The sequence below is a fragment of the Aotus nancymaae genome, unplaced genomic scaffold (assembly GCF_030222135.1).
Source record: "Aotus nancymaae isolate 86718 unplaced genomic scaffold, 86718_ANA_hifiasm-v0.15.2.pri h1tg000009l, whole genome shotgun sequence".
NCBI classification, from domain to species: domain Eukaryota; kingdom Metazoa; phylum Chordata; class Mammalia; order Primates; family Aotidae; genus Aotus; species Aotus nancymaae.
In genome coordinates, this window is record NW_026988420.1 from 3799855 (window position 1) to 3814931 (window position 15077).

General features: G+C 40.4%; 1 protein-coding gene across 4 annotated transcripts in view; it reads left to right on the top strand.

Annotated features, from left to right (window-relative positions):
• The window catches only part of ATP8A2 (ATPase phospholipid transporting 8A2), a 670261-nt gene that overhangs the window by 143328 nt on the left and 511856 nt on the right, over positions 1-15077 (top strand). For all 4 annotated transcript variants that reach the window (XM_021677381.2, XM_064373518.1, XM_021677384.2 and 1 more), the window contains exons 3-8: positions 4408-4507; positions 4958-5056; positions 6350-6395; positions 7414-7454; positions 12721-12794; positions 15008-15077. In XM_021677381.2, the coding sequence (XP_021533056.1) occupies positions 4408-4507; positions 4958-5056; positions 6350-6395; positions 7414-7454; positions 12721-12794; positions 15008-15077 (430 nt within the window). The remainder of the gene's footprint in view (positions 1-4407; positions 4508-4957; positions 5057-6349; positions 6396-7413; positions 7455-12720; positions 12795-15007) is intronic.

A 15077-nucleotide genomic window follows, 5' to 3' on the forward strand; every position in this document is an offset into this window, starting at 1 on the left:
GCCATATGCCATAGATTTTGGTATGTTATATTTCCATTTCCATTTGTTTCAAGAAATTTGTTGAGGAACATGTTGTTTAATTTCCATGTGTTTGTGTAGTTTCCAGGGTTCCTCTTGTTACTGATTTATTGTTAGTGTTTTTTTTATTTCCTTTCAAATTGAAGAACCTCCTTTATTATTTCTTGTAAGATGGGTCTGGTGATGGTAAATTCTCTCAGCTTTTGTTTGTCTGGAAAAGCCTTTATCTCTCCTTCATAGTTGAAGGACAGCTTTGCTGGATACAGTATTCTTGGATGGGAATTTTTTTTCTTTAAGCACTTTGAAAATTTTGTTCCACTCCCTTCTGGTCTGTTTGGTTTCCATAGATTAGTCTGTCACCAGATGAATTGAAGCTTCTTTATATGTTATTTGCTTCTTTTATCTTGCTCTTTGTCCTTGATCTTTGAGAATGTGATTATTACATGCCTTGGGGGAGTCTTAGTTGGGTCAGATCTGTTTGGTGTTCTCTGACATTCCTGCACCTGAATGTTTATCTCTTTCTCAAAGTCTCCCGTGGTTTCTCTGAATAAGTTTTCTACTCCTTGCTCTTATATAACTCTCTCTTGAACACCAGTGATTCTTAGACTTTGTCTTTTGAGGTAATTTTCTTTATCTTGTTGACAATCTTTGTTTCTTTTCATTATTTTTTCTTCTGTATGTATTTTCAAATTGCCTGTCTTTGAGCTCATGTACTTTTACGTCTGCTTGATCCATTCTCCCACTGACAGTCTCTAATGAGTTTTTTAGTGCATCAAATATATTTCTCAGTTTGAAGATTTCTGTTTGTTTTTATTATTATTTCAATCTCTTTGTTAAATTTCTCTAATAAATTTTTGAATTACTTTTCTGGGTTATCATGAAAATCTCTGAATTTCCTTAAAACTACTATTTTGAATGCTTGTTCAGAGAGATCATGTATCCCCATCTTGTTAGGGTTAGTCACTGGTTCCTTGCTTCATTTGTTTGGGGGAAGTTATGGTTCCCTGTTTGCTCTTGTCACTTATGAATGTATGTCTATGTGTTTGCGTTGGAGAATTAGTTAGTTATTTTATTTTTTTCTGTCTGGCTTTTTTTTTTAATTGGATATATTTGCTTAGAGAGTCATTGTAATTTACCTGTTGAATTTTCTTTCTTTTTCCATTAGGTTACTGCCTCCTTTTCAGCATTAGATGGTGCCTTAAGCCCAGGTTTGTCTCAGCTCTAATAAACAATTGTAGCACTGCCATTCCAAATTGGGATGGTTCCAAAGGGTATATCCTAGCAGTGTGGGAAGGTTAAGTAGGGGTTTGTGTCCAGAGGACCTGTGAGATGAACCTCCTACATCATGGTGCTGCAAATAGACACTCTAATTTGGTATCTACTTTGGCTAACTTATGGAGTAAAGTTTTGAGAGCTGGGGATAGTAGTCCTGCCTCCCCACTTTGTCTCTGGCTGTACCCAGTGATATTTCTTCCTTCAGGCATTCCCCATGCTTCCTGTGAGTTGAGGTAGGAACAGGTATCCTGCCAGGGAACTCAGGATGGTGGGGAGGCTGCTTGTCACCTTGATTTTACTTTTTCCAGTGTTAAGCTGAGAGTCAGGGAAAAATTTTCCATGTGCTTGGTGCCAGCGGATTGGAGAGAGGGGCATCTTGGCTATGGGTGTCCCCTTCTCTTACCATCTGCTTGGGGCTTTTTTCACTTCTCTGTGGCACTGAGGACTGTCTCATCCTTGTATTTTAGTTCTGGGATATTGGTGGTAATAACCTTAGTGCTGTAAATTTGGTTTTTGTTTTCTGTTAGGGGAATGAAGCCATGCCAACATTTGGAACCAGAAACTTGCTTCCACGCCAACATTTTAGAACCAGAAACTTAATTATATTACACCTTATAGTGCTCTGCTGAATTGAATTCAAATAAGAAATTTGAATAAATTTGCCTCCTCAGCAACTATCCTAAATCCTTGCTACTCAGAGTGTGATCATTGCACCAGCAGCATTGAACTAACCTGGGAACTTGTTAGAAATGTGGAATCTTGGCTGGGCACACGGTGGCTCATGCCTGTAATCCCAGCACTTTGGGAGGCTGAGACGGGTGGATCACCTGAGGGTCAGGAGTTCAAGACCAGCCTGACCAACATGGAAAAACCCTGTCTCTAAAAAAAGAAAAAAATACATAATAAATAAATAAACAAAGAAATGCGCAATCTCAGGCCCACCCCAGACCTACTGAATCAAAATCTGCATTTTAACAAGCTCTCCGGGAGACTGGTGTATACCTTCATATTCGAAAAGCATTGTCCTGCAATATTCTGGTAGACTTGTTTTGACACGCGCTGCCTTTAGCTGTTTGTGGTGTTGTATCTTTAATTCTGTAACATGACAGCTAAAGGTTGCATATTACGGCAATTATTTTAATGCCACATTAATAGCCTTTTATTGGGTAAATGTTAGTCTCTCTGAATTATTGCTCACGCTTACTCTATCTCAGGATGAAAGCACTTGGGCTCATTTTTCTAGTTCTAGTAGAGTAAAAGCATGCATTTCCCTCTCCACTTCTACCCCCTTATATTTCATTTCTTGCCACAAGCAGGATTCCTTTCCTCCTTAACTCTCCATCTTCATGGTTCTCAGGAATATGTAGGTCCCAAAGCACAGTCAGCATTTTGCTCAAGTGGAAAATGTTCATATATAGTTGGGGTCATGTGTCAGCTGTGTGCATGTGTATCTGTTTTATACAGATGAAATCTCAGGTTCAAATGTTATAATCAAGCCATCTTGCAAGATACTTTCTACACTCTTATTTTACAATGTGTGAACTTTCTTTTTGTTTTTTTGCTGATAAATGTTGATTGCTTTATTTCACTGGTCAAGATTGCTGTAGAGGTATGCATGATATTCCATTCGATTTTGTCCTCTACGCCATAGTTAAGAAAACTTTGTATTGTGAGCGATCGCATACATGAGTTTGGTATATTTTCCTTACTTTTTAATTAGCTTAATGTCAGCCAGTTGATTCTGTATGGCAGAGTTGCACAGTGACATCCTATTATGCCATAAGGCCATGTAAACAAGGAGGAGATCCATATCAGCAAATTTCTAGCTAATTCAGGGATAGTCCTTGAAGTTTCATGTTCTTTAAGTTTTGACTCTTTTAAAAGTGGTCTTCATATAACATCACATACATCTTTAGCACCTTAGGTAGAAGGCGCTAAAAATGATTTTGTCTTTGAGGACAACTCCGATCACTGTATTGTGAAATGCGAGACCATTGTACCATGTGGCGTGATTCTCTCTGAGGCAGTGGCAGATGGGACTGTTGGCAGTGGGACTATTTCTTGTTCCATCAGGTGACCTCCGGCTGCTGTATTTTTCAGTAGTCTGCTTTGGTTTTACTCTGTTGTTCCAGGCTTGGTTGCTGTCTGGTCTCACAGTAGTGTACTTTGCCTCTGGTGTATTCTGTCTCCTGAGCCCTTTGCCCTTCTATTGTGGTGCTTTTAATTTGTTATATATTAAAAACCTGCTAGGTAATCTTTCTAGAATATATTGTAATTAAGAATAGGCTCAGAGCGATGTCTTCAGAGGGTGAGCTAGGAATCATATAGGTACTTTTATGGTGTGAACTTGAATAAAACTTTTGAGCAGCCACAACTGGTTTGGTTCATTTTGCCTTTGGGTTATTTCACTGTTCACTGACTATCTGCTATTTGCTAGGAACATATGAGATTGAAGTAAACATTCTTGTCGTTCCCATAATCTGTTCTGGAGATAGACAAAGTACAAAGCAAAGCATTACACCTATATGATATAGATGTAAACACTGTACTGGGGGCTTGCATGAAGAAGAGTCATAAATTTGACCAGACTTACTGGAAGATGTAAGATTGGGTGGGAGGAAGGACACTTTAGTTATGGAGAGACAGGTAGGGTGGAAGGGAAAGGATGTCCTAGATGGAAGCAAAAGTGTGAGCACAGGTGTAATTTATTTGAGTGTGGTTGAAGCATGAAACATCTATGGTGGGTACCCAGAGGGAACATCGAAGTGTTATTCACAGTTTTGCCTTGCGGTCTAGGATGTCAGCATTGTAGACTGCTCTGCCTGTGGTTCATAGCATGTAGTGCCTAGAAGGTGGGTAGATGTCTCTGCTTATGTTGTGTGAAAATTAAAGAAGCTCATTTGTGTGGAAAACAAAGACCGCATTGGAAGATTTTCTCATCAGGGACATCATTTTACAAAATAAAGCTCTTTAGGAGAAGATACACAGCAATTTCCCTGTCCCGAGTTTTGAAACATTTTTTAAAACCATTTGTAAAGCTTTTGAAACTTCTTGCTCTTGTGTTTTAGAGTTTGCATCTATAACTGATGCTATTATTTTTCTTTACATTTACAGTACGGCCAAGTACAGCGTGTTGACATTTCTACCTCGATTCTTGTATGAGCAGATTAGAAGAGCTGCTAATGCCTTCTTCCTCTTCATTGCCTTATTACAGGTAATGGTTTTTCAACAGTTACTTGGAATTCACAACCTTAATTACATGTAAGATGAGATTTTGCTAAAAGATTCCTTAACTGCTAAAGTATTACAATCTTGGAATATAGTTTGCTTCCCTCCTCCAGTCCTTGTTTGATAGAGTGAACAAGCTTGACTTTGTTTACAGGGAGAGTTCTTTTGGTATGGCCTTAAGGATGATTGCAGTGACTCAAAGAGGCCCTAGCGACATACTTTTAAGCTTTTTTCTGTTCCAAACACATAACCAATGTTGGATAAAATTTTTAAAAATATGTAAAATACATAGGTAGTTTTTAAAGTGAGGTAATTATTTTTGAGTAACAGAAATGGAACAGAACTGCAAAAGTGTGAGCCATGAGTGCCATAATTTCCTTTTTGTGGAGAGGATTTTTATGTGCCAACTTCCTTCTTGTCGTCTCTTATCTTCCAGCAAATTCCGGATGTATCTCCAACAGGAAGATATACCACCCTGGTGCCGTTGATCATTATTTTAACAATTGCAGGCATCAAAGAGATTGTAGAAGATTTTGTAAGTTTTTGCTTTTGGATAATAAAATCATTGTATGCAGTAGATCATAACTTGTGTGTTGCCTTGGATGATATATTTAAGGCAGGAAATTGAGCTATAGCTTAACCAGCCTCTCTAGGTGCCTGATCAGGGGAGGAATGTATTTCTGGGGGGAGGAATGTATACTCAGAGTGTCCTAAATACCTGTACAGTGATACTGAACAGTTCAAACTTTGTTTTCAAATGTTAGTCTCTGGAGCCCCATTGATTTTTATCACTGATGTTCCTTATGGCCTGCTTTAGAGCTTGCTAATTTGGGTAGCAAATGAAGGATTGCCTTGCGGTCTAGGATGGCAGCGTTGTTTCACGGTGCCTGAGGCAACTTTACAAGAATCTTCTCCCCTCACACTCATCCTAGTCTGTCTCCAAGTTCATCGGCTATGACAACTATATTCCTTTTCTCTCTCTTTCTTGCTCTATCTCCACCCATATATATATGTGTGTATGTGTGTGTGTGTGTATGTGTGCTGTCTCTCTGTCTCTGGATCTTCCTCTCCTTCTTCCTTTCACACGCACACACACCCCTTGCTTTCATACACATATATACATCTTTCTGGGAATAGGCATGCAAATAAGTAGAATACAGGTTAAGCATCCCTAAATCCAAAAACCCCAAATCTGAAATGCTTCCAAATCCAAAACTTTTTGCACACCGACATGATGCCACAAGTGGAAAACTTCACACCTGACCTCATGTGATGGCTGCACAGAATTATTATAAATATTATGTGAAATTGCCTTCAGGTTATGTGCATAAAGTGAATATGAAGCATAAATAAATTTCGTGTTTAGACCTGGGTCCCATCCCAGAGTTATCTCATTAGGTATATGCAAATACTCCAAGATCTGAAACAATCTGAAATCTGAAACACTTCTTGTCCTGAGCATGTCAGATAAGGAATCCTTAACCTGTACACATCGAAGCAAAGTTACTTTGTCAAGAAAATGAAGTTGGCTGTTTGTTGCTGAGTTTGTCACACTGAATAATCATTTAAGTCTGATCTAAAGCAAGGAGCAGAAAGTTTCGTACTTCCAAGTTCTAGAACCAAAGTGAAATAATTGAAACCAGAGGAGACCACTTCTAAACTCAGGGAGTGCTGATAGATCACCAGATCGTCGAACTGAATTTTATAGCATGAGCATTACTGGCCGTTTCCTTGTCCCCCGTCATTTCTTGATTGTTTTGTTTGCCGTTTCAATTATTCATGTGGAACTATTGAATGTTAGAACTATTTTTTTCTCTTTCTATAACAGAAGCGACACAAGGCAGATAATGCAGTTAACAAAAAGAAAACAATAGGTAAGCTCCCAGGCTGAATCACTTTTTCTACTGGAAAACTTATGAGTAAGGCCTGCATTTAAGGAATTTTAAATAAGTAGTGAATGGTATTGAGATAAATTGAGAAGATGATCTATAAAATACTTCAAAGAAATAGTAAAATAACAAACAAATTGAACAGAATTTTAGTCCTGATATGAAGATTTGAACAGGATTTGTGTATTTTAGAATGTTAGAAAAGGTTGTAATTTTCAGGAACCAGACAGTTTTTATGTCCATAAAAAGTCTAAGCATTCATGTCCTTTATTTATAATCTTTTCTTACTTCCCTCTTCTGCTTTTTATTGTTTGATTTCTACAGCATCAATTTTTTGTTTGTTTATTTAATTTTTTGAGACAGGGTCTCACTCCTATTTTCCAGGCTGGAGTGGAGTGGCATGATCATGGCTCACTGTAGCTTTGACCTCCCAGGCTCAGGTGAACATCCCACCTCAGCCTCCTGAGTAGCTGGGACTACAGGCACACACCACCAACCCCGACTAATTATTGTATTTTTAGTAGAGATGGGTTTCACTATGTTGCCCAGGCTAGTCTCGAACTTCTGGGCTCAAGCAATCTCCCTGCCTTGGCTTCCCAAAATGTTAGGATTACAGGTGTGAGCCACCGTGCACAGCTGTGTAGTTTTTTAAAAAATTGTGTAACGGCAGGCTTTTTTTCTTCTGGGCTGAAAATAAGTTACATACTTATTTTTTTTACATACTTATTGTATGTATGTAAGCTAACTTACATACATACAATAAACATTTATGTGTATGCATTAATTTTTTTTACACACAATAAGCATTTATGTGTATGCATTAATGTATATATATTACAGAGGTACATGGATTGGTGTTCCATGATGGTGTTGCACCATCATGGCAGAAGACAGGGTATCGGAGAATTAATAAATGGAATTCCAAGCAAAGGCTTTTGGATTTTAGGAAGCTGATTCAATTTATTACCAGTATTAACCAAAATTTTATTTTTCTCTTTTTCAGTGTTAAGAAATGGTATGTGGCATACCATTATGTGGAAAGAGGTAAAAACTAATCTTCAAGATGTACCAAAACTATTGGTTTGAAGACATGTGATGAATTGCTGGTCTTGATTGCAGTATAAAGTTTGTGTTAAGACATAGTGGAGTTTTCCATGAGATCTGCTGAAACCTGATACACGTTTACTCTGTCCCCTGCCCCTTTTAGTACGGGCCCGATGTGTCACTTCAAGCCATGAACTTCAATGCGCCTGACTGACATTTCTAGAATCTCCAAGTATTTTCTAGTTTCTTAATCCAATTTGAGAAACATTTTCCCTGATCCTCTGTTGTCTTAACCTAAGTTAAAGTTTATTTTTGTTTTTAGCATTTGTGATTCTCACTTATAACAATTTTGGTTGGAAAGATCGTTAACTACAGAGTGGTGGACTGGGGGTAAGAAACCATCCCACTTCAGTTCCAACGCAGGGCTGCTTGAATTCAGCCAGTACAGCAGTTGCTGCTCTTAATAGCAAGGAAAGCTTTGTCTCTATGCCCCTGGAAGTATAAGGTTTGGAGGGTTGAAGACTGGTGTGGCTTTTTGGTTGTTTATAGTGTTGAGTAGAAAATTTAGAAGAAATCTGCCATACCATCTGGGTATTTTATATCTGAAAAAATTAGCTTTTTAAATGAGTGTTTTATCTGGACCTTCTTAATGGACACGGATGTGTTGGGGGATGACTCTCTTTAGTCCAGCATTCAAAGCCGATTAACATGATTTCAAAAGAAAACAACTTTTTAGAAAGGTAACTTGAAATAAACTTTCTTGCTAAACATTTAGTAAACAGTGTTTTTAAATGGCTCTTACAGTCTTTTGTATCTGAAAAATGCCTGTGGTATGGTAACTGCAGCATTTGCTTTAGTTTTTGTTTTACTATGCTTTGTTTTAGGAGAATCCCCCACCCTTTAAAGAAATTTCTCCTTTATAGTGTTTTGCATTAACGCCTTAACCTTTGCAGCAGTCTCAAAGTCCTGTGTTGCAAACATTCATCAACCTCACATGTGAAAGGGTCGTGGTTCTTGGTCAGGAGGTTGGGAATTCTTGAGTCACAGTCAGAGAACTGCTCCCAATGCTAGAGGAATTCAGGGGTTCTCCCAGCACTGGGAAATTGCCCCTCTATTTCTCTAGGGTTCCTCTTGTTACTCCTTCTCCAGAAAGGTATCAGTATCAGCTGGAGTAAAGGATGATTTGGATTCAGAGGTCCTGACACTACTTGAAACAGCAGAAAATGGAGTGATGGTCTCTGATTGATGGTCTTCTGTGATCCAGGAGCTGACGGCTTTGTAGGCTCCTGAAACTCATGACTGTTTCTCATGTTCATTTTGGAAGACAAACAACAATAACAAAGAAACACCGGTTAGATACTGTACCGCATGCATTTTTATTTCAGTTTAAAATGTATGACAGGGCGCGGTGGCTCACGTTCTGTAATCCCAGCACTTTGGGAGGCCGAGGTGGGTGGATCACCTGAAGTCAGGAGTTCGAGACCAGCCTGGCCAACATGGCGAAACCCTGTCTCTACTAAAAATACAAAAATTAGCCAGGCGCGGTGGTGGGCACCTGTAATTCCAGCTACTGGGGAGGCTGAGGCAAGAGAATCACTTGAACCCGGGAGGCAGAGGTCGCAGTGAGCCGAGATCGTGCCACTGCACTCCAGCGTGGGCAACAAGAGAGAGATTCCATCTAATCAATCAATGAATCAATGAATCAATGTCTATCTATCTATCTATCTTGGCATGTGCCAGAGATTGTATTAGGCACAGGAAGAATGAAGCACAGTGCTTCCCTTAAGGAGTTTCAAACTTCAGTGCACATCCCAGTCACCATCCACAGGGCTGCTAGAATCCAGATGGCTGGGCCCCACTCCTAGGCTTTCTGATTCACTGGGTCTTGGGTGGGGCCCTAGAATTTGCACTTTAAAATTCTTAGTTGAGGCTGATGCCGATGGTGTAGGGAGCATACCCAAGAACCACCGGTGTCCTGGGAGAGAGAGGCAACTAACCCCATGCAGCGCTGTTGTTGAGCTCTGTGTAGGAGAAAGCTTCCACTTTGGGAACAGCTGGGAGGGGCCACCCATCTAGACCCGGTGGTTCAAGTCAGGAAAGTCTGCCCTCAAGAGATGCTCTAGTGCTCTCTTGAAGGGTGAATCAGGGGTAACCAGCTGCAGAACTGTGTGTAGTTCAGTGTGAGGATTAGAATACAGGAGAGGGCAGAGATGTCAGGCAAGGGGGAGCTGGCTGTTCTTAAGATCCTGAAAATGATAGCAATCTAATCTGAAGTGCTGAAGCTCAGGTCTGCCGTCCCCTGGGCTGTAGCTGAGTCATTGGTGAGGGCCCAGAGGCAGCTCTTGGGTGAATCTCAGTGGCTTTAATTGACTTCAGGAGGATCTTTTAGCTACTTCCTCAGAATTAAGAGACTTGAGGAACTCTCTGGGGCTAGAGTAGATTCAGGGATCTGGAGGGTTTCTGTTCCCACTGTACTAATTCTTTGAGGGAATATTGTACACACAAGGAACAATCACATAAGAACATTACGTAGAAAATCATTTCCAGGCCGGGCGCTCTCATGACTGTAATCCCAGCACTTTGGAAGGCCAAGATGGGTGGATCACTTGAGCTTAGGAGCTCAAGACCAGCCTGGGCAGCATGGCCAAACCTCATCTCTATAAAAAATACAAAAACTAGCCGGGCATGGTGGTGCATGCCTGTAATCCCAGCTACTCAGGAGGCTGAGGTGGGAAGAGCACTTGAGCCTGGGAGTCAGAGGTTGCAGTGAGCCTTGATCACGCCACTGCACTCCAGCCTGGGTGACAGAGTGAGACCTTGTCTCATAAACAGAAAACAACTAATCAAAGAAAAAATCATTTTTAAGCAAAATCCAAGAAAGTAGTTTCTCATGTACACCAAACTTCTTAGTACTTGGTTACTGGGATATGAATGTTTCTTTATTTAGAGAGTAAAGATGAGAGAAAGCCCTAATTTCTCTTGTCCTCCCACTTTGAATTTAAAAAAAAAATCCACTGCCTTTTTTCATTTGAAAACATGACAAATTTTCCTGTCTAGTGTTTTTTTCTTTATTAATTACTTCTTTTGATTTTTATATGTAATTAAACTATTTTTATGAAATATTTTTACTTTTTTTTTTTTAGACAGAGTCTCACTCTGTTGCCCAGGCTGGAGTGCAGTGGTGCTGTCTCGGCTCACTGCAACCTCCACCTCCTGGGTTCAAGTGATTCTCCTGCCTCAGTCTCCCCAGTAGCTGGGACTACAGGTGCCCACCACCACATCCAGCACTTTGGAAGCCTGATTTTTTTTTTTTTGGTGAGATAGGGATTTCATTGTGTTGGCCAGGCTGATCTTGAACTCCTGACCTCAAGTGATCCACCTGCCTTGGCCTCCCAAAGTGCTGGGATTACAGGTTTGAGCCACTATGTCCAGCCAGGAAATTTTTACTTTTAAAAAACACTTACAATTCACATAACATCCCTTGCTTTTTTTTTTTTTTTTTTTTTTTTTTTGAGATGGAGTCTTGCTCTGTTACCAGGCTGGAGTGCAGTGGTGCGATCTTAGCTCACTGCAACCTCTGCCTCCCGGGTTCAAGTGATTCTTCTGCCTCAGCCTCCCGAGTAGCTGGGACTACAGGTGCACTCCACCACGCCTGGCTAGTTTTTGTATTTTTAGTAGAGATGGGGTTTCACCATGTTGGCCAGGATGGTCTCCATCTCTTGACCTCCTGATCTGCTTGACTTGGTCTCCCAAAGTGCTGGGATTACAGGTGTGAACCACCACGCCCAGCGCCATCCCTTGCTTTTGTACCGGTGGCTGTTAAAATAGCTTTGTAGCATTTTCTCCACACTTTAATAAACAACTTAAAGCACCAATAGGATACCTTTCAGTAAATTTGCGTTTTTCCCAACAGAAAATCAAACATGGGCACCTGCCAGTTTATAAGATCTGGTATCACAAGTATCATATCACTTGAAATTCCTGGTTTCTAAGAGAATAGTAACGTGACTAGAATAGGAAATAGAAAGCATAAGTGCCTATTTTGAGCTTTGCAATTATTACTGTACTAGGAATGGTCTTCTGTTGTCATCAGATAATTCCAATGTCCTTGACCTTCACAGTCATGATGTCCTTTCAGTTATACTTCTGCTGATGGAGACTGACATTTACATGGACCTCTTTTATGCCAGATGCCATGTATACTTCCTTAGTCACTGCATCTGCCTTACAAGGCCGGTGGCACTGTTTTTCCATTTCAGACATGAGACGCCGGGGCGCTGAGAGGCGAAGCAGCTTGCTGAGATCACAAAGCTAGCGCATGGCTATAAAGCTAGGGTTGGATTTGAAAACCCCAGTTCTTGCTACCCTGGTGCTTTCTGCAATGTTACTGACAAGATTTGTAGACACTTGGCCATGGTGCCATTTTGGAGACTACAGCCCTTTTCCTTGGCTTGTGATCTTCTGTCTGGTGGAGTCTGTTCCCCAGAGTGGTCTCTGACTTTGACCATGATTCTTTTTCTGGGAATTTCTTAAGCCTGTACAAATCTTCTCCATTTTATGTGGTGTATTTCCAGGGGCATTTTAGGTGCAATTTTCATGGGTGAACTTAGTGTTGCCTTTTAAAAAGAGTGTTAGCCTTCCCTGCAGCTTGCCCAGTTTTGAATCCTGGTTCTAACACTCAGTAGCTGTATTACTGTGATCAAGTTATTTTATTCAGCACCTCAATTTGTAAAACAGAGAAAAATGTATGTGTTAACTTAGTTGATCTTTACAGTTACTCTATGAAATATGTGTCTTTATCCCCTTTATATAGATGAGAAAACTGAGGTACACAGAGTTTACATAACTTGTTCATCGTTACACAGCTCATCAGGGTGCAGTGGGAATTAAGCCCAGGCATTAGGCTGGCTCTGGAGGTGTGTGCATGACCATCCTACCCTACCACATGCAGCTATGGAGATGCTCAAGTGTTTGTAAATGGATGGATAATTGTAAGAAAACGAGATCTTTATAGCTGTTCTGACTTATCCCTTTTCTCCCTCCCTTTTCTTTGTTGTTAACATTGCAGAAAGGCAACATTACCAGTGGCTGCATGGAAGTACTTTCCTTTGGTTCTTGTTACGGAAAATAATTTGGGCTTCTCCGTCTTAAACTTCATGGCTTAGTTATATAGTAATTTTTCTTCAAATATTTAAGCACCTTTTTCACCATGTGTGTTTTCTTTCTTTTCTTTCATGCCTCTCTGTCCTCGTTGCTGGCTCTCTAGGTGGCAGTGGGAGACATTGTGAAGGTCGTCAATGGGCAGTATCTTCCAGCAGATGTGGTCCTGCTGTCCTCCAGGTCAGCTGTGCTAGTGGGCACCTTTTTTTTGCAACAAATGTTAAGAACAATGAAATAATAAGCAGCGACTGGAGCAGTCTTGAGCCACCTGTTCCCTTCTACCATCCTCTGCCCCATTCTTCCATTTCTTGTCATTTGCCTTCTCCTGCCGTGACCCTTGGTTTCTTTCTCCCATTCATTCCTTTGTGCTTTTTCTGAACTCTTTTACATGTATTGACTCCACTTAGTCTTCTGGCTATTTGGGGGATAGTTCTTATTTATAGGGACACTGAGTCAAGAGCAGTGGAGTGGTCCTTTCATTAAAGTCAGGTTGCAGCATATCCGTGATTTCAGAATTTGTTTCCTGATGGGCTCTGCCAAGCAGTCTGTCCTGTAGAACCCAGAGCTCCACTTTAATAGCTGTTCAAGAACCACAGATGTTTTCTCAGTGTAAACGTGACCAGCAGATGGTGTTTGCTCTTCATCCATTCATGTTTGGCCCTTTTGTGTCCAAGTATCATTTTCACGTTCTGCAGGTAGTTTTATTCTAGGAAGGAATCATCACTGAGTGCAATTCTTGACATTTTTTGGGCTTGATGCAGGAACGTATATAGCTAGGAAAGAAAGCCAAAATTAGGACAAGAATAGACATCTATTCTTGAATTCAAGATTGAATTGTGTGATGTTAGGACTCTAACTTCCTATATTTATACACTGTTGGAATCATAGATACTCATGCTGCTTGCATTTTCTTTGATTGCAGACAGCGTTTCTTATGTTGAATTTAATCACTCAATGGATTTTGAGCCTAAGCATTAGTTTTCTGCTTGAGATAATAGATTTTAAAATAGGACCCCAGGCCTATGGAGGGAAAAAGAACCAATAACACAGGGCTGGATTAATGTTTGCCCATATTGATTGATAACAAAGAAATTCTTAGAAATATTGAATTATTGATCACCTGATAGTTTGGGCTATAAGTCTTGGCTGTGACCCTAGAAAATTGTGTGTGTGTGTGTATTTTGTTTTTTTTTTGGAGACAAGGTCTACTCTGTCACTGAGGCTGGAGTGTGGTGGCACAATCATATCTCACTGTAAGTTCAAACTCCTGAGCTCAAGTGATCCTCCCATCTCAGCCTGCTGAGTAGCTGGGACCACAGGTGTATGCCACTATGTCTGGTACATTTTTAATTTTTTTTTTGTAGAGACTAATTTAGAAAAAAATTTTTAGATGTTGCCCAAGCTGGTTCTGGAACTCCTGGCCTCAAGCATCCTCCTGCCTTGGCTTCTCAAAGTGCTGGGATTATAGGCGTGAGCTACAGTGCCCAGCTAGTTATTTATTTATTTTTTTTTTAAACTTAGTCTTAATATGGGATTGCTTGAGCTGTTAGTCATCATATTTCCAGCATGCTCCTTATTAGTGTCTGAGTGTGTGCTGTGTGCTGAACAGCCTGTTGAAGAGGTTGGCCCACTTAATCTTCCCAATAACCCTTGAGAGACTTCTTCTGCACGTGACAAGATTGAGATACAGAGAGACTAAACAATTTGCCAAGGCCATATAGCCCATAAAGGTGGTGCCAGGGGATTTTACCTTAACTAGTGGGTTGCAGAGTCCATTCTCTTACATCACTAACTATGTGAACTTAGCTAAACTCAAAGATTATAAATAGGAGTACAATATCTGTTATGCTTATTTTTATTCTTTGAGTTTTCTGTCTTTAATTATAGGTATTTTGATTAAAAAGTTGACCTTGAGATTGTGAAAATGGGAGAGAAGCAAATCCTTGCTAAGTCCATGCCTCGATCCTTCAACTTCTCTGGCTGTCATTTTCTTCAAAACGCATGTGTTTCTACCGGCCATACCTTGGGCAGCCTTTTTGATCAGGCCCAGCCCCAGACTTGAAGGATTGCCCGAACCCAGTGGTTGCATCTGAGTGGAGACATCATGTGTTTCCCCTTTTCTTTCATCTTCAGTTCATTCCTGTCTTCTTGAGGCTCAGCAGTCATTATGTGGGGCTTACAAGGGCAGATCATCTCGGCAAATGACTGACTGTACTGGTGCTGAGTCCCAAAGATGAGTGTGTGTTTCCTTTTTCATCATTACTCCTACTATAGTGGTTATTTATAACAATTTATTTTGAAGGGCCAGTCAGCAGACATAGATTCCATAATAGAGATATTATAAGCTGTGAAAGGACTTTACTAAACTTGGCTCTTTCTTTCTCTCTCCTCAGTGAACCTCAGGCAATGTGTTATGTCGAAACAGCTAATCTGGATGGGGAGACGAACCTTAAAATACGCCAG